The sequence below is a fragment of the Schistocerca gregaria genome, chromosome 1 (genome assembly GCF_023897955.1).
Source record: "Schistocerca gregaria isolate iqSchGreg1 chromosome 1, iqSchGreg1.2, whole genome shotgun sequence".
Taxonomy (NCBI): domain Eukaryota; kingdom Metazoa; phylum Arthropoda; class Insecta; order Orthoptera; family Acrididae; genus Schistocerca; species Schistocerca gregaria.
The window spans coordinates 725,439,568-725,466,639 of NC_064920.1; the positions used below are offsets into that span (position 1 = coordinate 725,439,568).

General features: G+C 44.7%; 1 protein-coding gene across 1 annotated transcript in view; it reads right to left on the reverse strand.

Moving 5' to 3' along the window:
- Window positions 1-27,072, reverse strand: part of LOC126266799 (follistatin-related protein 5-like) — a 719,134-nt gene that overhangs the window by 539,142 nt on the left and 152,920 nt on the right. Inside the window, exon 2 of the mRNA XM_049971343.1 lies at window positions 21,889-21,974. Within this exon, the coding sequence (XP_049827300.1) occupies window positions 21,889-21,960 (72 nt within the window). The 5' untranslated portion in view covers window positions 21,961-21,974. The remainder of the gene's footprint in view (window positions 1-21,888; window positions 21,975-27,072) is intronic.

Consider the following 27,072-nt stretch of genomic DNA (forward strand, 5'->3'; position numbering starts at 1 on the left):
AACAACATCGAGGGTGAAGTCGCCACCAGAAGACATTACTCTGTTTTTACCTGAAGAATCAACATCTGTATTATCGTCCATGTTAGCTGATCGATGTGGCATTCAAACCCACGAGAAAACATGTAAAATTAATTGTTTGTACAGATCGTGATACTTTGGTTGATTGCTGTAATCAAACACGATAGTTTGCTATATTTTATTTCGCAGCTTTATGCTTCCTTTGTTACTTCCAACGGCATCCTAAATAACGATATGTTGACGCCCGTATCGTTAAAAAAAGGATACGCCTTACATATTTAGCTGATGTACAGTACTAATAGTGATATGTGTTATGTGTGTCAGTTATAAGAGAGGACCTTGAATTGAGCTCCTGAAATATTTTACTTTAAAAATTTTCACAAGCAAAACACACTGCATTCTAAGCCCACCACCTTCTTTGGGAATGCTGATATTCTTCGCTCGCTGGAATTTAGGCTAACACGACCACTTGGAAACAAATCATTTCAGACTAGTGACAGCAAAATACGAGGGCTTGTTGAAAAGTAATGTCTCAGATTTTTTATGTAAAACTCTTAAAATTTTTGAAATAATACAAATGTCATTAACATCCTGCATCTTCTTTTTTTCATGCTGACGTATTTGCAGCCCTCTGCCGCAAGAGCGCGTGGTTTAACAATGCGGTAACGTAATTACACCGATGCGTGAAAAACTGAGTGCTGGAATTTGGAGGCCGGCCGGAGTCGCCGTGCGGTTCTAGGCGCTACAGTCTGGAGCCGAACGACCGCTACGGTCTCAGGTTCGAGTCCTGCCTCGGGCATGGATGTGTGTGATGGCATTAGGTTAGTCAGGTTTAATTAGTTCTAAGTTCTAAGCGACTGATAACCTCAGAAGTTAAGTCGCATAGTGCTCAGAACAATTTGAACCATTTTTTTGGAATTTGGAATGCGACGAGTGTGGTGTCATCGCCAGACACCACACTTGCTAGGTGGTAACCTTTAAATCGACCGCGGTCCGGTAGTATACGTCGGACCCGCGTGTCGCCACTATCAATGATTGCAGACCGAGCGCCGCCACACGGCAGGTCTAGAGAGACTTCCTAGCACTCGCCCCAGTTGTACAGCCGACTTTGCTAGCGATAGTTCACAGACTTCTACGCTCTCATTTGTCGAGACGATAGTTAGCATAGCCTTCAACTACTTTATTTGCTACGACCTAGCAAGGCGCCAGTATCCGTACTATTGATATTATGAATCATGAACCATAAAGAGCGACGTCCGTCATTAATGGATTAAAGTTAAGTATTCCACCGACTACGTTCGTTTTTCTCAATTCTAATTCCCTTGTCATGTTCCAGACCTCACGCCAGCCTGCGTGAGCTAAAACGCGTGCACTTCGGCCTCCTTTAGTTATACGGGTTGGCTCTCCTGCCAACCACAACATTGGCGACGAGGCAAAACCGCGTTCTTATCGATATTGCTCTGATTTACTTGTGTAATGGCTTCGCCACAATCTCCAGATGTACTGTCCGAATTTTATCGCTTACAGAATCAGCAGACGCAGGCCCTACTGGATGCCCTTGGAAAGCTCGTCCAGGGTCAACGTGCGATGCAAATCGATGCGGCGGATGCCGCTTCACCGCTAACGCAGCCACAACGCGCAGTTGAACCCACTTTTCGACCTTTTGATGTTGCACTGGAAAGCTGGACGGAGTGGTCACGCCAATTTGGATTCCATCTCGCAGCTTACAGAATTCAAGGTAACGAGCGGCAGCCGTTTCTCCTTTCTTCAGTAGGTGTGACCACGTACCCTGTGATAGTCAAATTATTTCCCCGACGCGACGTAGCAACTCTGTCCTACGAAGAAATTTTGTCTGCATTAGATGCACATTACAAAGAATCAGTCAATGTAGTTGCGAAAAGGTATACCTTCTTTCGTACAAAACGTACGGCAGGTGTGACTAATCGGGAGTGGGTTGCAACCTTGCAAGGCCTTTCTTTGGATTGTGCTTTTGAGTGTCACTGTGGACTCCCTTATTCAGATACTATGGTACGTGATGCAATTGCACAGAACGTTTCTGATGTTCGTATAAGGGAACAGATTTTGAAACTTGTAAATCCCACAACAAGTGATGGCCATATTGGATCGGTAGGACACACTTGACTTCGCCAGCAGTGTCAGGTTAATCGGCCCGCGGGGCGAGCTGCACAGAGCAGTAAACAGCCCTCGCGCCCGGCCGCGCCGCTGCCGCCAGGCTCTCAGCCACGTGTGCCGAGCCAGCAAGCAAAAGCAGTGATCCAATCATGCCCGCGGTGTGCTACTAAACATTCGTGTGAGAATTGCCCGTCACGCCAAGCTATTTGATTTTATTGTAATAATAAAGGACATGTTCAGAGTGTTTGGCGGAAAAAGCTCAGATCGGAAGCTCAAAACCGTTCCAGCCCTTTGCTTCGTGCCGGAATAGGAATCGAACCATGTATACTCAGGCTCGCGAAACTTCGCCCATGGAAATTCATGAAGTTCATTCCACTCCGCGCAGTGCCACTCTATCTAACAGTGATGGTGTTCGTCCTAGAAATAGAGTGCGTCGACATCGCCGGAACTCCCATCAAGTCGCAAGTGATTGTGTACCAGTGTCAGTTCACGTTGCACGAGACAGTCGCTCTTGTCGTCAGCAGGACAATAAACTTTTTGTAGACTTGGACATTAACGGCAAAGTGATACCAATCATGCTCGATACCGGAGCTGCAGTTTCACTCATCAATCAAGACACTTACAAACTGCTGGGCACACCTCCGTTGCGTGCCGCAAATGTTCAGTTAACAAGCTATTCAGGGCAACGTATCCCTGTGTCTCACAGTGCAGCCTTCTTGCAACATACAAAGGACAAACAAAACGTGTCATTTTACGTCCTTCGTTCTTCTTCTGCAGTGAACTTGTTTGGTTTCGATTTATTTCAGTTGTTTAACTTGTCTATCGTAAATGAGCTCCTCTCAGTGAACCAGACTGTGCCTTCAGACAGTGCTTCTCGTCTATGTGAAGAATTTGCTCACATTTTTGCACCCGGCCTCGGTTGCGCTAAGAACTATAAAGCACATTTGGAACGCGCTACGGAAATTTTTCAGAGCGCGCAATGTTCCCCACGCACTGCGTGATGAGGTCGCAAAAACAGTACACGATTTGGAATCACAAGGTGTGATTGAACGTGTGCAGGCTTCTCTCTGGGCATCACCCTTAGTAATTTTGCCAAAACACTCCGGCAAATTGAGACTTTGTGTGGACTTCAAGGCAACAGTGAATTCACAGCTAGTGATTGCAACTTTTCATTTACCCCGCCCGGAAGATCTTTTTGACAGACTGTGCCCGGGTAAATATTTTTCAAAGTTGGACCTAGCAGATGCGTACTTGCAAATACCGGTGGACGAAAAATCCCAGCGCGTTTTGGTGGTTAACACGCATCTTGGGTTGTATCAATTCAAACGACTGCAATTCGGGTGTGCATCCGCCCCTGCATTGTTTCAGAAATATCTACAAACTGTTTGTGCGTCGGTCTCTGCTGCAGCAAATTATCTGGACGATATTGTGATCTCCGGAAAGACGGAAGAAGAACATTTGGCCAATCTCAGAACATTATTTCAGGTCTTGCAACCAAATGGTCTTCGCTTGCGGAAGGACAAATGTGTTTTTTGCTCGGGACTTGCCATACTTGGGACATGTACTCAATGCCCAAGGCATACATCCCAGTCCCACGCACCTTCGTGCCATAGAAGATTTGCATTCACCGCAGAATTTGAAGCAGCTACAGAGTGTGCTGGGAAAAATAAATTACTATAACAAATATGTTCCACACGCCTCTTCCATTTCAGCTCCGCTTCATCGCTTACGCCGTAAAGGTGTTCCGTTTATCTGGACGACGAAATGCGAACGCGCCTTTCGCCAGTTGAAAGCGGCGTTGCTTTCAATACTTGCCTTACGCCATTCGATCCCCAGAAGCCCGTCGTGTTGATGGTGGATGCGGTGGATGCATCGGATTTGGGGATCGGTGCTGTGCTTGCGCACAAAGATGGATCGCACGATCGCCCTATTGCCTTTGCGTCCAAATTGCTCTCATCTGCGCAACGAAATTATTCACAGATCGAGAAAGAAGCATTGGCTCTCGTATTTGGTGTTACAAAGTTTCATGATTTCTTGTATGGTCGTCACCTTACCATAATCACAGACTACAAACCTTTGACATCGCTTTTTCATCCGACCAAACCTACCTCCACGTACAGCGCAGAAATTCATTCGCTGGTCTATTTTCTTCTCGCAGTACCACTACGATATCTTGTATTGGTCCACTGCTAAGCACGGAAACGCCGATGCGTTGTCCCACTTGCCTGTTGCTGAGGATAGGGCATTCGATTCCTCCGAACTTGCTTGCATGTTCATTGATTCGGAAACCGATGACGTGGTCGAATCGTTTCCGTTTGATTTTCGTCGTGTAGCTACAGCCACAGCTGCCGACCCTGTCCTTGCTCCCGTTCTGCGTTTTGTTGCTACGCAATGGCCCTTGTCAAAGTCACGGATCGGGGACCCGTTGGTTCGCCGACTTTTTGCTCACAAGGAGAGAATTTTTGTACGACGTGGTGTTTTGCTGCTGCGTTCTGATAATGATGAGTCCGGGGTCGTGGTACCACGTTCGTTACAGTTCTGTCTTACAGCTTCTCCACCAAGGACATTGGGGTATAGTGAGAACGAAACAACTTGCTCGTCAGCACTGTACTTGGTTCGGAATCGATGCCGCGTTTACGAATATGTGCTCTTCTTGCATGGTGTGTGCCGAACAACAATCAGCACCACCGCGGAAATTCTTTGCATGGCCAAAAGCCACTTACCCTTGGCAACGCTTACACATCGATTTTGCTGGTCCATTCTGGAATGCTCGATGGGTGGTTGTGGTAGATTCATTCAGTAATTTTCCCTTTGTTGTCCGGATGTCTTCCACGACGTCATCTGCCACCATCCAAGCGTTATCTGCTATCTTTTGCATTGAAGGTCTTCCACAGACTATTGTTTCCGACAATGGCCCACAATTCATGTCCGCAGAATTTCAGTCATTCTGCAAGGCCATGGTATTCAACATCTGACGTCCGCGCCGTTTCCGCCAGAATCAAACGGTGCCGCTGAGCGATTGGTCAGGACTTTCAAGTCAGATGTTGAAGTTGAAAGAGTCGCATTCTCAGGAGGACGCGTTATTGCTCTTTTTGTCCTCGTATCGCTCTCAGCCCCGAGATGGTCGTTCGCCGGCTGAGTTGCTCCACGGTCGTCCCCATCGAACCTTGATGTCTTCGTTACATCCGACGCATCAGGTTACTGTGCAGCGGCAGACACCTACTTTTGCTCAAGGTGATGTTGTCTTCTATCGGCACAATCGAGGTTCACGGCGTTGGCTCGAAGGGCACATACTTCGCTGCCTCGGCCGCGTTATGTATCTGGTTTTGGGGGGCCCTCTGGTGAGGTGCGTCGGCATCTCAATCAACTGCGCCTCTGTCGTCGCACGGGATGTGCCGCTCGCCGTCTGCTTTCAGCGACGGTGCCGTCCGGTCAACGCCCCGGGGACCCATCTACTGGCTCGCCTCAGCCCCAGGTGTTACCGACGCTGTCTTCCATTTTGCCCCATGGCGACGAGCCGCCGCCGCCACCGCCGCCGCCGCCGCCTGTTCTCCCGCCGGCGACGCCCGCAGTGGACGCGTGACCAGCTGTCCTCCGACATGGAACTCTTGCCCGCTCCGGACCATATGTCGTCTTTGCCCGTCGGGTGCCCCGGCCCGATGGATGTCGACCCTTCAGCCCCTCCTGTCTCTCTACGGGCGCATACACCACATGTTGGCGTGCATCTTGGAGCAGACTTTCAGTCGTTTCCTCGCTCCCCGCGGTCCGAATGGCAGGGTGCGGGTGGCACAGCCTCGCCTGTTGTTAGGTTCCCCACCTCATCGCATACGTCAACATGCGGTGCTTCCCATGGCGGGCGGAAGCCGTATGCCACAACCGTACGCCGATTTGCGGGGGAGGAATGTGGTGTCACCGCCAGACACCACACTTGCTAGGTGGTAGCCTTTAAATCGGCCGCGGTCCGGTAGTATACGTCGGACCCGAGTGTCGCCACTATCAATGATTGCAGACCGAGCGCCGCCACACGGCAGGTCTAGAGAGACTTCCTAGCACTCGCCCCGGTTGTACAACCGACTTTGCTAGCGATGGTTCACTGACTTCTACGCTCTCATTTGCCGAGACGATAGTTAGCTTAGCCTTCAGCTACGTTATTTGCTACGACCTAGCAAGGCGCCAGTATCCGTACTATTTATATTGTGAATCATGTACCATAAAGAGCGACGTTCGTCATTAATGGATTAAAGTTAAGTATTCCACCAGCTACGTCCGTTTTTCTCAATTCTAATTCCCTTGTCATGTTCCAGACCTCACGTCAGCCTGCGTGAGCTAAAACGCTTGCATTTCGGCCTCCTTTAGTTATACTGGTTGGCTCTCCTGCCAACCACAACAACGAGTTCATCCAGATATGGACACACTCTCCTTCAACTTGACAACTCCAGACCACAGTTAAGTGTTGCGACATCTCCAGCAATCCGAGGCGTTGTATTCACTGTCTTCCATCATCCATAGAGTTCCGACTTGGTCCAAATTGATTGTCGCCTGTTTCCAAAACTTAATGAATACGTTCGTGGACCTCACTTTTTTTTACAACTTCACTTTCAGAGCAATGAAGCGGTGCAATCAGAGATGAGGTTGCGGCTCCGTGACCAATGTCAAAAAGTTCTACCGTTATAGTTTTAACAAACTGGTCTCATGTTTAGACAAGGGTGACTAAATACGTAAACATGAGCAACATAGTTCTAGAATGTTAATAAGGTTTGTTTCACTTAAAAAGCCTTAAGAATTTTCACATAAAGTATTCGGAGACGTTACTTTTTAGCACGTTCTCGTAATTGTGCTAGAACAGCGTATTATCCTACTGCATATTATGCAACCTGTCACATGAGAAAAGTTTGTAAGAGAAGGGTGAAGCTGATTTTGCCCCTCGTTGATTCTCTATATCTCTAAAAGTCTATCCAGGTACACAAATCCAGTTCCAAATCGCCCAAATGCTTCCAGGGGCAACCAATACTTTATTTTCAATATTTCACGTAATTACTGGTGCAATTTGAAATGCTATCATCTACTCATTCAGCGATATAATCTAACATTAATTGTCTAACAGAGGCCTGGCAAAGCGTGGCTCTCGTAACGTTCCACTCCAGCGAGTGCTGCCCCCTCCAACGCTACTCGTGCGGTGACGTCACGGCCAGACACACCCACGCGGGACGACTGTCAGCCGCCGTGCGTCGTACGCTCTACAATACCAACGTCATACAGGCAAACGCCGAAAGGCATACGCTGCTAAATCATTGATTTTCAGTGAATTATAAGGGAACTCGGGGTAGAACGGGATAGCGGGGCACAATGGGTTCAAATGGCTCTGAGCACTATGAGACTTCTGAGGTCATCAGTCCCCTAGAACTTAGAACTACTTAAACCTAACTAACCTAAGGACATCACACACATCCATGCCCGAGGCAGGATTCGAAACTGCGACCGTAGCGGTGTCGCGGTTCCAGACTGCAGCCCCTAGAACCGCTCGGCCACACCCGGGCACAACGGGAAATTGCTCATTTCTAGACTGGACAGTACTACATCCTGTTGTACGGGCATGTAACTATTTATCCGAATGTAAGAGAAGTCAGCGCACCCATTTTGATTTAGTTTGAAGGGCGAGATCCAAGTGAATTGTTGTCCGTCACGTTATCTCTTGCGTTGTTCTGACGTTAAACCTGTTAATTGTTAATTGTATACCCTAAAATGACACATTCCCTTCAAGTGCATGGCATTTGTTATATTTAGTTATTTAATGCATTTAAATACGTCAGTTGTTACACTCCATAAAAGTTGTTAATCTGAAAAGCGCTCTTGGGGCGGAACGGGACGGGGCAGAATGGGATAGTGTATCGTTCTGCCCCGTCATATTTTGATGCAAGTAAAAAGTAAACCCAACCTGGATGTTCATGAATGCCAGACTCTTCCAATCATCTCTGTTAACCGAACATTATAGCTTGCCAGATATCGCCCGAGGCTGTCATTCCAATCCCACTAATCTGTCAAAATACTCGGCGGACTACAATACGAAAAGGAAAAACCGTCGTATTAACAGACAGATTCTCCTTATAAGAAGGAACTGCAGAATGCTGTCACACGTAAAGTAGGCGTACAGAAAGGAGGAGGATGCACAAACATAAACAATTTCAGGACAGAGACGTCAGGTGCAATGCACCTTACGGCAAAAATATCAAACTTTACACCCAAAAAACCAAAACAGAGGACAACAAAGACCTTGAGAAAAATAAAAGGAAGAAGATGATGGGGAAGAGAGAGTCAGAGAGAGAGAGAGTGCTGAGTGTCTCTACTGTGGGGACTTCTACTCCGTTTCGAATGAGGGCTATGTCGCATGCCAGAGGGGGCACACAATTCATGTGCTGGCATAGACAGTGAAGATGAAGAAGAAATACTGATTTGTGGCTATTGTCGAAAGGACTAGTAGTTAGTGGTTTGGTGGTTATTAAGCATTGTAAATTTTTCACAATGACATTAAAATATTTTCTTATTTTGAAGAATGGCTTTTTAATTATTTAAATTACACATTACTTAGTCTGAATAGCCTTTTATACAACATTTTGTCATAGTTTAATACCATATTCGTAATACAAATTCAACGTTTATGCAATAATTTAACAAAAAATAATCTTATCACATCCTGCTCCGTGTTTGGGGCGGAACGGGAAATATGCAAGATTTTCTTTGAAAAATTGTAAAAAATGTAAAATGTATTGTTTTAAGTGATTTTAAAATAAGGTAGATTAGGTTACACTAAAAGGTGTTTTTTTATCAATTGAAGAAGTGTTTCCTTGTGTTCCCTTATTTTATACAAATTATTACACAGTAAGTATCCCGTTTCACCCCGAGTTCCCCTACGTCTCGAGCACTTACACTTACGTTACTGAGATATTTTTATATTTCGGTTGGATTTATTTAACTTGGTCTTGACAAGGCCTGCAATTCGATTTCAATTTGTGGTGGAATGAAACAAAATTGATGTTCCAACGACGCATACGACATTCTGTTATGTTCAGCATATTAAATGTACTTCATCGAAAAAAATGTTCTTTCACAAATGTATGTTGACCTGAAAAATATTTTATTTCAAACGAGAATTCTGTGATTTTTGGTTACCGATCTTGTGGTATAATTAAAAAATTCTAATAATTATTTCATGAATCCATCATTTCGTATCCTGCAAACTTCTTCTTGAAGCTTTTTCTAGCACTTCCAAGACTTAGTTTCACTGCTCATTAAACGAAATTATATCCGGTTCTGTACATTTTAAACCTTTAAAACAACTGTGGAACTCATTGGAGACCTCACCAAAAATGGACGTAAATCTTGAATTTTACTTCTGTTTATTAGTGTTTCAGTTCACAGCATCTGGGGAAATAATGAATTTTTCCCTGATTTATAAAACTGAACTTTATACAGGACTCCATTAACATTCGTAAGCGAATCCTACTAGAGTATTCCTATACTTGCAAACGTAAATTCAAATTACATAAGTGATTGGTAAAATCTCTTAGAAATGCTAATTCTGATTTAAACAATTAATTATTCAGTTCATTTTCTAATTCCGTATTATCCGACTTTACTTCTTTTTCCAAAAACTTGAAGAGTTATATTCTAAGTGCAAAAAAAAAAAAACAGAGGCATTTATGATTTAAGTAATGAAAGGTGCACCAGTTATAACACGTTTCGAGAATTTGTTCCCATTTTCAACTGCATTTACTTACACGAATATGTTTGGTGATGTTCACATGTGTAATTTTCGGGCTCTCTTGAGTCGTCTTGAAGTTATACTGCAATTGGAAAATCGGTCAAATTGAATTTTTGAATGTTTTTAAATGCTAATGTTAGAAATGGTATTTTCGGTCGTCTAGTTACAGGTATTGGGGTTCGTCCCTGATGCACAAGCAAATAATCACTTACGTTGGTTGTCCAAAACGTGCTACAAAAAACTACGATATAATGATTCCAAAAAGAGTTTACCACTGTTGACGACTAAATTAAAGATTACATTTCTTCCTTAATGAGAAAATGCTCATATTTTTGAAAACTGTTACACTTATCACATGCAGGAGAAATATTTGGAAAAATTAACTGATTCGCTATCCACTTGCCATTGAGAATTTTTCTCTTTGATTTTCGTGGTGTATAAAAATTCCAAGCTCATCCTTTAAATCCATTGTATGAGAAATTTTGAAGTGGTGGACTATCTTAACATCGTCGTATATGTTTGCGATTGGGTATCCAGTGCTTTCTATGTGTGTTGTTATCTCTGATTTTGTAAACTGCTTACATGTCAGACAGCTGATGTGTTCAGTACCTAATTTAAAAATTCCTGGCTGTTTGTCCTATGCAATAACTTGAGAAAGATTTACATGTTATATTGCATGTTATATTGTATATGCCTGAGTTCGAGAATCTGTTTTTTTATTATTCAAGATGTGGACTATTCTCTGCTGTAGTTTGTTGTTTATGGATAAAGATACTTTCACTTATATGTATTTCTGGTGTCTGTTCTTTCGGACATATCCAAAAGAAGAAACACCACGCGGAATCCGCAGCTGTGGTACATTGTACATTACATGTAAGTTGGAGGCGTACGGTGTTGGCGGGGAAGGGTGGGGGGGGGGGAGAAAGAAAAGGGAAGGGATCTGTGATGTCAGCTGCACCGAGACATTTGGTGAATCAGCGACGACGAGTGAAAATGTGTAACGTATCAGGGTTCGAAACTGAGATCTCCTGATTACTAGGCACTTGCGTCAGATTGGTGTCGCAACTGCGTGTGCTATCTCTGCACGCCTCACGGGTGACCCACACTCCCACCTATACGCAATCCCTGTCCATTTCGTCCATGATCACTACTCTGGCATTTCTGCATGAGGTGGGATGTACTTGTGCATCCGCGCTGAAGAAGATGTATCCATTGTTCTCTAGGTGAATCATCAGATACAACAATGTGTGGTGTTAGTTCTTTCAGACATATCCGAAATAATTCACTTAACTGATTCGCTTAAATGAACAATGGATAAACATTCTTCTGTATGGATGCACAAATACGTCCGTCTTCCTGCGGGAATCACAGAGTAGCGACCATGGAGGGTATGGACAGGGACTGCGGGTAGTGGCGCTCAGTGGAAGTTTGGGTTGGCCGTGAAGTATGCCGAGGTTCAAATGGCTTTGAGCACTATGCGACTTCACTTCTGAGGTCAACAGTCCCTTAGAACTTAGAACTACTTAGACCTAACTAACGTAAGGACATCACACACATCCATGCCCAAGGCGGGATTCGAACCTGCGACCGTAGCGGTCGCTTGGTTCCAGACTGTAGCGCCTAGAACCGCACGGCCACTCCGGCCGGCTATGCCGAGGTAGTCTACGCAGGTGCGATGACACTAAGCTCCAGATGGCGGCCGGACAGTGGATCGTTCGCGTTTTTATAAAGAGGACATTGTTTATCTGTTGCGCAAGAGTCCTAAGGGTATTCTGTTGAGTGATTTTAACTGTTTATTGCGTCCTCCAGGTCAATCTCATACTTCTAATTTTTCTCGTGAATTACATGAATTGATCCACTCCTTACGCCCAAGAGACGTTTGGGTGTGTAAATACGCGACTTTAGTTAAATTTGCCCACTTTACTGCTTTACTGCGACGTCTAGTAGCACTTTAGATAGGTTTTACTTATCAGACTGCCTGAGCGATAGTATTCTTAATGTTGAAGGCATCCCAGGTTCCCTTACGGGTCAGTGTGCTGTGGCAACCAATCTAAATGTTTCATGTTCCGTGGATGTTAACTATAGCTCACCTAGCTGACCCCTCTCTGGATAAGGCGAAGCGAGTCGTGTGGGAGCGTACTCTACGCTCCACTGGGAAATACTCTCCCACCCTTGACTGGTGGACACAGCTAGCAAAACCGAGGCTCAGGCAAATTTCGATACTTTTCTGTGCTGCCACAGTGAGAGACTTAGGAGGACTTTTGAATTTTACTATTCTATTCTGCGTGAACTTTATTCTGCTTCGAATCAACCTCCTCTGCAAGTTGCGGACGTTAGACGTGTAAAAGTAAAATTGTTAACCTTGAAAAGAATACAAATGGAAGGTTTAAACATCCGAACGAAGCCGTGTTCATTGGTGACGGAAGAACTGACTTCCTTTTATCATTTGTTTCGGCATCAGACCCGTCGCCGACGCGCTTGTATCCATTCTCTCACGACAAATGATGGACGTACAGTAATCGCGCAACCTAATATAGTATCTTACACCAGTACTATGTAGGCATCTAAGACATCGATGACTCCAATGAAACCTTCTACGACCCACTTGTCAGCATCTTGGACACGACAATTACACCTGAACATAATGCGACGATCTTAGCTGCCTTTCAGCCTGAAAGAGTTTACAAACTTATTGTGGGATCGCCTTCTCAAAAGTCCCTGGGTCTAGATGGATTTCCCAAGGAATTTTACGTACGCGTTTTGCCGTTGTTGGGTGGTACCTTTACCTCCCTTCTGAATGAACTGTTACAGGGTTGAGTAGTGCCGACCTCGTTCAAAGTAGGAAAAGTGGTTTTAATCCCGAAACGCACTGGACGTGTAACGCACTGAGTTATTACGAGATGACATTCGTTGCAGTAAGGCACGCAGCCGTTTGGTACTGTGGGTGCATCCTAGCTATCTTTTTTTTTTTTTTTTCCACTTTGCTCACAGCGCAGCTGAGGCTGCCTGCCGTGAGAAGTGCATAGCGTAACATTCAATCAATACGAAGATTCATACCCTATACGAATCTAAATAATCCATGTTAGTTATTACCCGATTTTGTTCAAATTTGGTACACAGCCTTTTTTTATTAGTGGAATGCTACTGCCACAATTTCAGAGTTATATTCATTATAGTTTAGGAGATAAAGAGAATTACCTAAAACTCTTAAAACCTACGCTTGTTTTTTTAAAACCAAGTCAGGAACAACAACAGATTGCCTTTCATTATCATTTGAAGCCATTCCAAAGTTATCAGTGCATATAAATCAATTAATTACATCTTTCATTTTAAAACTTCAGTCACTGTGCATTACGTAATCCAAAAATCGGTCTAATTTATTATTTGATTATATTTTGTCGTGTGAATACGTGAGAATGAATGAGGGAGTGTATGTGGGACACATGTTAAAATTTACTACACTCCTGGAAATGGAAAAAAGAACACATTGACACCGGTGTGTCAGACCCACCATACTTGCTCCGGACACTGCGAGAAGGCTGTACAAGCAATGATCACACGCACGGCACAGCGGACACACCAGGAACCGCGGTGTTGGCCGTCGAATGGCGCTAGCTGCGCAGTATTTGTGCACCGCCGCCATCAGTGTCAGCCAGTTTGCCGTGGCATACGGAGCTCCATCGCAGTCTTTAACACTGGTAGCATGCCGCGACAGCGTGGACGTGAACAGTATGTGCAGTTGACGGACTTTGAACAAGGGCGTATAGTGGGCATGCGGGAGGCCGGGTGGACGTACCGCCGAATTGCTCAACACGTGGGGCGTGAGGTCTCCACAGTACATCGATGTTGTCGCCAGTGGTCGGCGGAAGGTGCACGTGCCCGTCGACCTGGGACCGGACCGCAGCGACGCACGGATGCACGCCAAGACCGTAGGATCCTACGCAGTGCCGTAGGGGACCGCACCGCCACTTCCCAGCAAATTAGGGACACTGTTGCTCCTGGGGTATCGGCGAGGACCATTCGCAACCGTCTCCATGAAGCTGGGCTACGGTCCCGCACACCGTTAGGCCGTCTTCCGCTCACGCCCCAACATCGTGCAGCCCGCCTCCAGTGGTGTCGCGACAGGCGTGAATGGAGGGACGAATGGAGACGTGTCGTCCTTCAGCGATGAGAGTCGCTTCTGCCTTGGTGCCAATGATGGTCGTATGCGTGTTTGGCGCCGTGCAGGTGAGCGCCACAATCAGGACTTCATACGACTGAGGCACACAGGGCCAAGACCCGGCATCATGGTGTGGGGAGCGATCTCCTACACTGGCCGTACATCTCTGGTGATCGTCGAGGGGACACTGAATAGTGCACGGTACATCCAAACCGTCATCGAACCCATCGTTCTACCATTCCCAGACCGGCAAGGGAACTTGCTGTTCCAACAGGACAATGCACGTCCGCATGTATCCCGTGTCACCCAACGTGCTCTAGAAGGTGTAAGTCAACTACCCTGGCCAGCAACGTCTCCGGATCTGTCCCCCATTTAGCATGTTTGGGACTGGATGAAGCGTCGTCTCACGCGGTCTGCACGTCCAGCACGAACGCTGGTCCAACTGAGGCGCCAGGTGGAAATGGCATGGCAAGCTGTTCCACAGGACTACATCCAGCATCTCTACGATCGTCTCCATGGGAGAATAGCAGTCTGCATTGCTGCGAAAGGTGGATATACACTGTACTAGTGCCGACATTGTGCATGCTCTGTTGCCTGTGTCTATGTGCCTGTGGTTCTGTCAGTGTGATCATGTGATGTATCTGACCCCAGGAATGTGTCAATAAAGTTTCCCCTTCCTGGGACTATGAATTCACGGTGTTCTTATTTCAATTTCCAGGAGTGTATTTCATTTTTCGTAAAAGCTTGTACAAACGAACCGTGGGAAAATTATGTTGCAACCAAAACTCAGGTGACGTATGTCGGTGTGTGCTTGCTTTTGTAAAAGCAGCTAGAATGGAAGTTAGAGGCACAATAAGTTTATTTATCAATTTGAAGAATATTTCTCACTTCGTTGATTTTGATTAAACAAAATACAAGAATCTGAAGTTTTGATGGCTTCAATTACTATCAGATCAGTGATTGGATAAGGCAAGATTTGCCACGAGAATGATCTGGAAGGGACGTCCTGAATGGTCGTTTAGATCAACAGCCGTTCAGAATTAAGCTGTTCCTGCGCGAAAACCGGAGTGGGTACATTTGAGACTACCTTGAGAAGATTCGCTTGCTACGGATAACACGATGTCAGATCGCTCCTTAAAGATACTCTGTAAGATGAGGAAATAGTGAGCTAATTTCGGTACGAATATATCGTGACTGAAGCGACTGGAGCTACGAACATTTTAATGAAAATTTGGGTTTCTAAATTAAATAGTTTGAGAGATATAAGCGTGTGTACTTTCTGGTAGTAGTAACAACTCCACGTGGCGCGTTCGTGCTCTGTACGGAATAGTTTGGTGAGAACCTCTTACGAATAAGACCACTGAAACGACCGAATGTTTAATTCGCGAATAGTTGTGGGTCTGTGACTGGCAGAACGAGAAAATTAGTCGCGTCGGATTTACCAAAATTCTGGCTGCTTTTCGACTGAATATTAGTTTTACAGACAGTGAACTATGAATGATAACGTTATACCATATTAAATACGGACTTGATAGCCATTTCATGTCAATCAATGTTAATAAAAAGCAGAGTTAATCTAATTTTAAACGCTTTTCTGCAAGTAGACTGAAGATCCCGAACGCCCGATTTTTTAATCATGAACTTTCAGGAACTGACTTTCGAGTTGCGCGGCCTCTGCGTGATACGTTTAGGTATTGGATTCATCCACGCTGCCTTACACTGCCTAGCACGTATCTGCTACCACAGAGTGAAGGGATATCGGCAAGAATCCTATCGAGGTAGGTGAAGTGAACGACAGCGGTAACAAAAACGCAGACGAGCGACACCGCCCCGCCGCAGACCGTTTGCCCCTGATAGCTTTCGCCCATTTTGTTAAGCTTTGATTGTAAGACTGTGGCGAGGGCAGTTAACAGCAGGATGTGGGCTCTGATGGAGATGATTGCTGATGATGGCTGATGATTGCTGGTTGTACCATTCTTACCCCTATAGTCAAGTGTCATGACGTGGTTTCGGTTGCTGCTGTAACATCCATTCTTTGTGCTCTTGCTTTTCTAGACTTCGATAAGGCATTTGATCGTGTTAATCACGAGTTTCTGCTTCGGATTCTGGAGGCAGTTGGTTTCATTGTTGACCCACGGTGAGTGCCGCCCACAATAAATACCCGTAGGGGAGTTCCTCAAGGAAGCCCGCTGTCAATGACTTATTTTCTGTTGTCTCTGGAGCCCCTGAATCCGATGCTAGAATCCCAGCTGACAGGTTGGACGCTTTCCGGCGGGACTATAGCTGTTAGTGCATACGCGGAAAACGTGATGGTTCTACTTCGCAATCCTGCTGAGATACCTCGACTGAAGGCTGTAATCGATGATTTTTTTACTAATAAATTATAGAGTGCAGCAATCTGTCGCCGTTTTTAGATTTTATTACGCAAATACGGATTTAGGCTAGTAGCTAGCCGTTCTCAATGCACTATTTGCTATTCTCAATGCATCTAAGTCCCTGTTGTTGGAGCGTGTGTCATACTACTAGTATTGAAAGAACTGTGACTGACGCGCGAACAACAGGGACTCATGCACTGAGAATAGCAAATAGTGCCCTGAGAATGGCTAGCTATTAGCCGAAATTTGGATTTTCGTAGTAAAATCTAAAAAAGGGCGACTGATTGCTGCACTCTATAATTTACAAGTCACATAACAGTCGCTGAGTGCACCCACTTTCCGAATGAAAGGTAACCTGACGATGATTTTTGTCGAAGTTCAGGTGTAAAACTTAATAAAGGTAAATATAAGATTTTTCCCTTGCGAGTTTTCTATGACACGATTGTTCCATGCTCTACTGCGGTGCATCGGTGTGCGTCTCTCGGTATTATCATTGATCGTTGTCCACTCAAACAGGGCGACGCTCAACTGGAAGTCATTTACAGACAAGATACAAGGAGCTATACTAGAGCATGAAAGAGTTCTTACTATGCTCTAGAAAGTCCGAATACTGGGTGCATATGTCTTATGCAAAGCTTATTACGTGGCCCAAGTTTCTCCGCTTCCCTCGATGTTTGCGAATGCCACGATTTCGAGATCTCTTCAACACGTTGAACTTTGTTTTCCATCGGCAAGGTGTTGGTTAATTTAATTTCTCTGATAAGTGTTTTTCTTCGTTATGATTTTCTTCGGCTTGTGCTCTCCTGTTTTCCCTGTTCGTATTGTTCGCTCCTGTTCTACTGTAAAATGTGTATAGAAGAAGTATAGATACAAGTGAGCGTCGACAATCCTTGCAATAACATTGCGATTTTTCTTAATTTGCTATTTTGAATGTAATCTGGTTTCGTTTTCCTTCTACTTGTACATTCTATTACAAACTATAAAAATAATTAAAAACATTAATTTAAAAAATTACAAAATTACTAAAAAGCATATATAAAAATAATTGTTGATACATATCATGTGAGCTTTTGGCGGTGGCTTGTCTGGTATGTTCTCTGATTTTTTTATCTTTTCTTTTTTTTATTATTCTGTTATCATAATTAATTCTTTGTCGCGTTTGTAGCTTATATTACACGATGATTTGAATATGGTCTACTGAAATGTCTTGATAGCACCAAGTCGTTCTGATAAAAAAAAATGGCGCAGTGGTTAACGCACCTGCCTAGTAAGCAAGAGATCCCGGGTTCCAATCCCATACCGCTGCACTTTTTCCCTCGTCGCCTATTATTCTGCGTGTTGTCCTGATGTAGCTGACGTCAGTAATCTCTTCCCTTTTCTTTCCTTTCTCCCTCCCCCCACACCCACCGCCTTCATCTTCAAATTACATATAAACCTACTTTCACCTTACGTGACCTAACTACGAAAGGTATGCTGTCAATACATTTGTATTATTGGTTCCTTCTAAAGAGTTATGAATTTCTTTCTTGTTTTTGTTATTTATATCTGCGCACTGTCTATCAATACAGGTAGCTTAATGATTTCTAATTTTCTCTCCCTGTCCTGTTTATTCGATGGGGTGCTGTTTGGTCTGTGTATGATAGTGATCAATGTACCCGAGGTCTAGGGATAGCGTCTTTGATTCATAATCAAAACGTATTCGGTCCTGCGTTCGATCCCCGCCACTGTCTAAATTTTGATAAATAATCCGCATTGGCGGCCGAAGACTTCCGGCGTAAGAAGTCAGCCTCATTCTGCCAACGGCCTTGTCAAAGAGAGCAGATAGAGGTTCAGGGCACTCTCTTGTCCTAGGGGTGGGAAATTGCCCCTAAAGGCGGAAGAATCAGCAATGATATACGACATGAGGATGCAGAAGGCAATGGAAACCACTGCATTAAAGACACGTAACGTGTATCCAAAGGACATGTGGCCTGTAGTTGAAGAAGTGTCATGATGATCTCTCCATTGGCAAAAGATTCCGGAATAGTCCCCCATTCGGATCTCCGGGAGGGGACTGCCAAGGGGGAGGTTACCATGAGAAAAAGATTGAATAATCAACGAAAGGATAATGTTCTACAAGTCGGGGCGTGGAATGTCAGAAGCTTGAACGTGGTAGGGAAACTAGAAAATCTGAAAAGGGAAATGCAAAGGCTCAATCTAGATATAGTAGGGACCAGTGAAGTGAAGTGGAAGGAAGACAAGGATTTCTGGTCAGATGAGTATGGGGCAATATCAACAGCAGCAGAAAATGGTATAACAGGTGTAGGATTCGTTATGAATAGGAAGGTAGTGCAGAGGGTCGTGTTACTGTGATCAGTTCAGTGACCGGGTTGTTCTAATCAGAATCGACAGCAGACCAACACCGACAACGATAGTTCAGGTACACATGACGACGTCGCAAACTGAAGATGAACAGATAGAGAAAGTGTATGAGGATATTGAAAGGGTAATGCAGTATGTAAAGGGGGACGAAAATCTAATAGTCATGGGCGACTGGAATGCAGTTGTAGGGGAAGGAGTAGAAGAAAAGGTTACAGGAGAATATGGGCTTGGGACAAGGAATGAAAGAGGAGAAAGACTAACTGAGTTCTGTAACAAGTTTCAGCTAGTAATACCGAATACCCTGTTCAAGAATCACAAGAGGAGGAGGTATACTAGGAAAAGGCCGGGAGATATGGGAAGATTTCAGTTAGATTACATCATGGTCAAACAGAGATTCCGAAATCAGATACTGGATTGTAAGGCGTACCCAGGAGAAGATACAGACTCAGATCATAATATAGTAGTGATGAAGAGATATTAGTCAGGGAGAATAAATACGCAAAGAAGTGGGATACGTAAGTTCTAAGGAATGACGAGATGCGTTTGAAGTTCTCTAACGCTATAGATACAGAAATAAGGAAGAGCGCAGTAGGGAGCACAGTTGAAGAGGAATGGACATCTCTAAAAAGGGCCATCACAGAAGTTGGGAAGGAAAACATAGGTACAAAGAAGGTAGCTGCGAAGAAACCATGGGTAACAGAAGAAATACTTCATTTGATTGATGAAAGGAGGAAGTACAAACATGTTCCGGGAAAATCAGGAATACAGAAATACAAGTCGCTGAGAATGAAATAAATAGGAAGTGCAGGGAAACTAAGACGAAATGGTTGCAGGAAAAATTGAAGACATCGAAAAAGATATGATTGTCGGATGGACATACTCAGCATACAGGAAAGTCAAAACAACCTTTGGTGACATTAAAAGCAACGGTGGTAACATTAAGAGTGAAACGGGAATTCCACTGTTAAATGCAGAGGAGAGAGCAGATAGGTGGAAAGAATACATTGAAAGCCTCTATGAGGGTGAAGATTTGTCTGATGTGATAGAACAAGAAACAGGAGTCGATGTAGATGAGATAGGGGATCCAGTATTAGAATCGGAATTTAAAAGAGCTTTGGAGGACTTACGGTCAAATAAGGCAGAAGGGATAGATAACATTCCATCAGAATTTCTAAAATCATTAGGGGAAGTGGAAACAAAATGACTATTCACGTTGGTGTGTAAAATATGTGAGTCTGGCGACATACCCTCTGACTTTCGGAAAAGCATCATCCACAAAATTCCGAAGACGGCAACAGCTGAAAAGTGCAGGAATTAACAGCTCATCCATCGAAGCTGCTTACAAGAATAATATACAGAAGAATGCAAAAGAAAATTGAGAATGCGCTAGGTGACGATCAGTTTGGCTTTAGGAAAAGTAAAGGCACGAGACAGGCACTTCTGACGTTACGTCTAATAATGGAAGCAAGGCTAAAGAAAAATCAAGACACCTTCATAGGATTTGTCGACCTGGAAAAAGCGTTCGACAATATAAAATGGTGCAAGCTGTTCGAAATTCTGAAAAAAGTAGGGGTAAGCTATAGGGAGAGAAGGGTCATATACAATATGGACAACAACCAAGAGGGAATAATAAGATTGGACGATCAAGAACGAAGTGTTCGTATTAAAAAGGGTGTAAGACAAGGCTGTAGCCTTTCGCCCCTACTCTTCAATCTGTACATCGAGGAAGCAATGATGGAAATAAAAGAAAGGTTCAGGAGTGGAATTAAAATACAAGGTGAAAGGATATCAATGATACGATTCGCTGATGACATTGCCATCCTGAGTGAAAGTGAAGAAGAACTAAATGATCTGCTGAACGGATTGAACAGTCTAATGAGTACACAGTACTGTTTGAGAGTAAATCGGAAAAAGATGAAGGTAATGAGAAGGAATAGAAATGAGAACATCAAAAAACTTAACATCAGGATTGATGGTCACGAAGTCAATGAAGTTAAGGATTTCTGCTACCTAGGCAGTAAAATAACCAATGACGGACGGAGCAAGGAGGACATCAAAAGCAGACTCGCTATGGTAAAAAAGGCATTTCTGGCCAAGAGAAGTCTACTAATATCAAATACCCTCCTTCATTTGACGACGAAATTTCTGAGGATGTACGTCTGGAGTACAGCATTCTGTGGTAGTGAAACATGGACTGTGGGAAAACCGAAACAGAAAAGAATCGAAGCATTTGAGATGTGGTGCTATAGACGAATGTTGAAAATTAGGTGGACAGATAAGGTAAGGAATGAGGAGGTTCTACGTAGAATCGGAGAGGAAAGGAATATGTGGAAAACACTGATAAGGAGAAGGGACATGATGATAGGACATCTGCTAAGACATGAGGGAATGACTTCCATGGTACTAGAGGGAGCTGTAGAGGGCAAAAACTGCAGAGGAAGACAAAGATTGGAATACATCAAGCAAATAATTGAGGACGTAGGTTGCAAGTGCTACTCTGAGATGAAGAGGTTAGCACAGGAAAGGCATTCGTGGCGGGCCGCATGAAACCATTCAGTAGACTGATGAAAAAAAAAAAAATAATAAAATAAAATAAAATAAAAAAATCTTTGTTTGACTTGTAGCTTTCTTGTGTGCTTCTGGGTGACATGATGTGGCAGAGATTGTGTTGCTAGAGGTTCACAATTTTCTACATATCTTGAAATTGTGCCTGTTGATTTTGTTTTCTATGCACAAATTAAGCAAACTGGAGTGGCCAACGACTTCCCCAGCTCAGTGGTAGACAGTATGCAGAGATATATAACAAAAAAGGAAGATATTCTCGAAGTGTTTTGTGTTCAGAATCAGCAATTTTCTTTCATAAATCATGAATGACACAGTTGTAGTCTTTTCCGTTAACGTTCAATGTGATTAACGAAATTAAAAAAAAATATAAATAAAATGTCGATACACCCAGAGTCTACGTAGAGGCTGTAATGATAAAAGTTTGAGAGAGAGCGAGCAAGGTCCACTGATTGTAGCTACACAGAGGAAGTGGGTGGTGAGTTAGATATGATGAAGAAGAGAAATATGGGGATACTTGCCTTGGGCGCAGCGGCCGTCGCGGCCACCAGCAGACCCACTAGCAGCGCCTGCAGCCACGGCGCGCGCCTCATGCCGGCTCCAACACCTGCAACAGCACGCCGGACATCAGGTAGTGCAATCCACACTGGCCAAAGTGGCCGGTTCACCCGTCACGCACAGTATACTTATAAGAATGTGGTGCCTGTTCTTTCGGACATGTCGGAAAGAGCAGGCGCCATTGATGACCTGCAGGCGTCTAGAACGAAATTAGAATTGTATTAATACCTTCAGTTGTTGGGGTGGTACACTACGAACGTAGTGTGTGGACATACAAGGTGAGAATGTGGGTCTCGCGGGAGGCGTGCGCGAAATAGTCCCTGAAGTCGCGGTATCCTCTGTGCCCTTGGTAGTTCAGATGGATGCGGCAAGGTAGCTCAGCGTGTTCGGTCTGAGCGCTTAGCTACCCTCTGTAATAAAAAACTGAGTGAACGGGTCAACGAACAACCTGAAGGAATGTCATGGGACGTCCGCCTCGAACGTATACAAGAAACAATATAGACCAAAAGATTAAGACCAAGAGATTAAAAAAAATGATGGATAGAGCGTCTGCCATGTAAGCAGGACATTCCGGGTTCGATTCCCGGTAGGAGCACACATTTTCACCTGGTCCCGCTGATATATTCAACGCCCGTTAGCAGCTGAAGGTATTAATACAATTCTAAGTTCATCATGTACAATGTCCCATGGGTAGAGCAATGAAATGACAGCGAAAAACGAAAACGTTTCTATTTGAAAAATCTAGCCGCATCTTCCAGCTACTTCTCCAAATAGTCGCCTCTTCGACGACAACGATACTCTCCTCACGGTAACTGTGCTTTCCACGAATTGTCTACGCCGGCCTGCACCTGTTTTTTGCACCATAATGCTGTCCTTATAGCAAGCGGTTTATATGAGCAAAGAGAGCCAAGTTTGTGCTTCGTTGTGGGTGATCAAACACATCGAAAACGCTGCAAGAGCGCCTTTTTTGCAGTTGCAATGTAGTCAAGTAATGTCATGACAATATTGCTCTTTACACACGATTTTCTCAAATCGTCTTATCCACTCGCTGAATGAGGTCATCCGGTGGCACTCTCTTACTTTGCTGAGTCATGCGTAATTGCCACACTTCGCTGCCATGCACGACCATTACGTGATGAGGGGTCCATGAAATCTGACGGAACCTCCTAACGTGAAGAAACTGAACGACAGCATGCACTTCTCACTATTTTTCTAGGCGTCTTTACGTGCTCACTATGCGTATGCAAATGAAAAGTGTGACGTTACGCGATCGGTGGGAATACTAGAGACACTGCGTAGCAGATGTGCGAGAAGCTTCATCGGGTTTTCGCTGAGGTTTTAATTTCCCGACCGATCCAACGTTGAAAAAATAACCATCACATATCAAAGAGCACTAGTCGTGTCTGTATGTTGAACAGATAGGAAAGAATTTTCAGTGGTGATATACTCAACACGTCAACTGTTCTACCCACAACCAGTTCACAGAGCCAGCCACAGCTACACACACACACACACACACACACACACACACAAAGACTAGACGGTCATTCACCAACATAGCAGATCTGAAAATACTCAATCACTTCCAGAAATCTCGAGGAATGGATGTATTAGACAAAATAGCAATTTTTGCACAGGAAAAAAGTAGAGAGAGAAAAATCTTAATTTTTTTCAAATGTTTCTTTTGTATCTTGTAGCTACACTCTACGACAAAAGAATAAATAAATAATAATTAAACGGATAAAAAAACAAAGGAGGTAATCTGAATTGGGCGGAAATCGGTAGGTGTGATGTAGAGGTATATATACAATGTAGCACATTGTAGCTTCATGGGGTTTCCACTGAGCTTTTAATTCCCCGACCGATCCAACCACAAGTGGCCCATCGGGACTATCCGACCGCCATGTCATCCTCAATGAGGATGCGGATAGGAGGGGCGTGTGGTCAGCACAATGCTCTCTAGTCGTTACGATTGGTTTTCTGTGGCTGGAGCCGCTACTATTCGCTCGAGTAGCTCCTCAGTTGGCATCACCAGGCTGAGTGCACCCCGTAAAGCGGCAACAGCGCATGTCAGCCCGGGTGGTCGCTCATTAAAGTGCCTGCCACACCTGACAGCGCGAGCGAGGTGGCGCAGTGGTTAGCACACTGGACTCGCATTCGGGAGGACGAAGTTTCAGTCCCGCGTCCTGATTTAGGTTTTCTATGATTCCCCTAAATCGCTCCAGGCAAATGCTGGGATGGTTCCTTCGAAATGGCACGGCCGACTTCCTTCCTCATCCGATGACACCGACGACCTCGCTGTTCGGTCTCTTCCCCCAAAATAAACCAAACCTCACAGCGCCTAACATCGGTGATCTGACGGGAACCGGTGTATCCACTGCAGCAAGGCCGTTGCCCATATGTACAATGTACAGACAAACAATTGATTACAGATTAAGAAAAAATGAATGATTTATTCAAGACAAAGAGGATCACACATTGAACAAGTCTACAACGCCTTGGTCCAGACCTCGCCCTTAAACAAGCAGTTCTTCGGCTTGATAGAGTTGTGCCAAATTCTTTCCAATTGGCGCTTTAGACCGTAAGACTCCCGAGCTGCTTGGAGGGCCCAGTCCACGATGATCCAAATTTTCTCAGATCGGAAGAGATCCGGAGACCCTGTTGGCCAAGGTAAGTTTCTACAAGCACGAAGGGAAGCAGTAGAAACTCTCGCCGTGTTTTATCTAGCTTGTCCCGAAGAGCATCAAAACGGGACGTAGGATGCTGTCGATCTAGCGCTGTTCCGTAAGGGTGCCACGGATGGCATCAAAAGCTTTCCTGCTATTAAAAGGAATAGCAATCCTGACCATCACTCTTGGTTGTTGTGCCGCATGGCGGACGACAGATTCATATCCCACAGCTGTCAGGGCATCTTCTGGGAGGTCTTCATTGGTGATAGGGCCTCAGTTCGAAGTGGCACTCGTCACTGTAGACAATTACACTCCACTCAATGGAATTCCTGTCCGAAGACGTGTCTGAAGGCTCCCCAGAGAGCGGCGGGATATCAACTATTTTGAAACGGCGAAAACAATATTTGTATTGGTAACAAATAAAGTACTATTCTATCACACTCCAAAATGTGTGGCTCTGATTGTTTTTTTCGGAGACAATCCATGTGCTTACCGTCACAAATGAAGCAATATATGAATATATTAAGGTAAATTGTCACTCAGGGCACTGAATGAAACGTGTTTTATGTAGTTTACCTTTTAGAAGAGCTTGTGATTACCAGCGATGCCACGCCAACGTAAGGTGTGCACGTATTCTGTAGACCAACGTTCATTTTATGGCAGAGTGGGCTAAGCAACGTACCAGTTATTGAGGTTTCTTCGCCTTTCAATCGCGTATGGAATACAGAATGCAGGACTATTTAAGTTTTTCATTTTAACTAGTGAGAGCAGAAAGGGATGTTGCAGGGATTTTGTTGAAGTAAAGACGTGAAAAGATTGGGAATGGTGCAGAGAAAATATCAATTGGAAGTGGTTGTGTGGGATTAACATATTGCTTCATTGACCTGACGACTGAAGGAAACCTTGATGGAACCTCTGTCGGACTAACGGTTTGGAGCTGCTTTATTTATAAGACAATGTCATCCATTGACCCACTCAAACATTGAAATTGTGTATGTCTGTATGTTTGCATGTATGTAACGGCAAACATGTGAGAGAATCATCGCACAATCATCTTAACAGCTCATACATACACGTTGACTGGCCCTTGCGGCCGAGCGTTTCTAGGCACTTCAGTCCGGAACCACGCGACTGCTACGGTCGCAGGCTCGAATCCTGCCTCTGGCATCTATGTATGTCCTTAGGTTAGTTAGGTTTAAGTAATTCTAAATTGTAGGGGACTGATGGCCTCAGATGTTAAGTCCCATAGTGCTCAGAGCCATTTAAACGATTTGAACCATCCACGTTGCTGAAAAGAAAAATGACGCTCCGTTTGGCTGTCAGAAAGGCAAAAGCATGAAATAGACAATTCTAACGCTGCTACTGATAGTGAGATCAAGTCTCGTTCATAGGATTTGTTGAACGGGAAAACGTTCGAAAATGTAAAGTATTATAAATTCTGAGAAAAAAAAGGAGAATGTATAGGAACAGATTGCTAATGCTCAATATGTAAATGGACGACGAAGAATGAAGCGCTCGCAATAAAAAAACGATGTCGTGTTTCGCGCATTCTGTTCAACCTACACATCGAGGAAGCAACGACGGAAAAAAATAACAGTTCTACGATGGAATTAATATTCAGGGTGAAAGATACCAAAGAAAGATTCGCTGAAGACGCTGGTGTCCTCAGTGAAATTGAAGGTTTACAGTTTCTGTTGAATGGAATGAATCGTTTAATGAGTACATGAGCCATGGCGCCATTAAATTAGTAGACTGAACCGTCTGGCGGTACTAGCTTAAGGGTAGTATCGGCTATCCCTCTTGCGGCCCCATTGCCAATATCTATGAGGAAGAGTTGGTATGTGTGGGTTGTGTCCGTAGCAGGTCTTTGGTTGCCATATATATATATATATATTCCTGGAAATGGAAAAAAGAACACATTGACACCGGTGTGTCAGACCCACCATACTTGCTCCGGACACTGCGAGAGGGCTGTACAAGCAACGATCACACGCACGGCACAGCGGACACACCAGGAACCGCGGTGTTGGCCGTCGAATGGCGCTAGCTGCGCAGCATTTGTGCACCGCCGCCGTCAGTGTCAGCCAGTTTGCCGTGGCATACGGAGCTCCATCGCAGTCTTTAACACTGGTAGCATGCCGCGACAGCGTGGACGTGAACCGTATGTGCAGTTGACGGACTTTGAGCGAGGGCGTATAGTGGGCATGCGGGAGGCCGGGTGGACGTACCGCCGAACTGCTAAACACGTGGGGCGTGAGGTCTCCACAGTACATCGATGTTGTCACCAGTGGTCGGCGGAAGGTGCACGTGCCCGTCGACCTGGGACCGGACCGCAGCGACGCACGGATGCACGCCAAGACCGTAGGATCCTACGCAGTGCCGTAGGGGACCGCACCGCCACTTCCCAGCAAATTAGGGACACTGTTGCTCCTGGGGTATCGGCAAGGACCATTCGCAACCGTCTCCATGAAGCTGGGC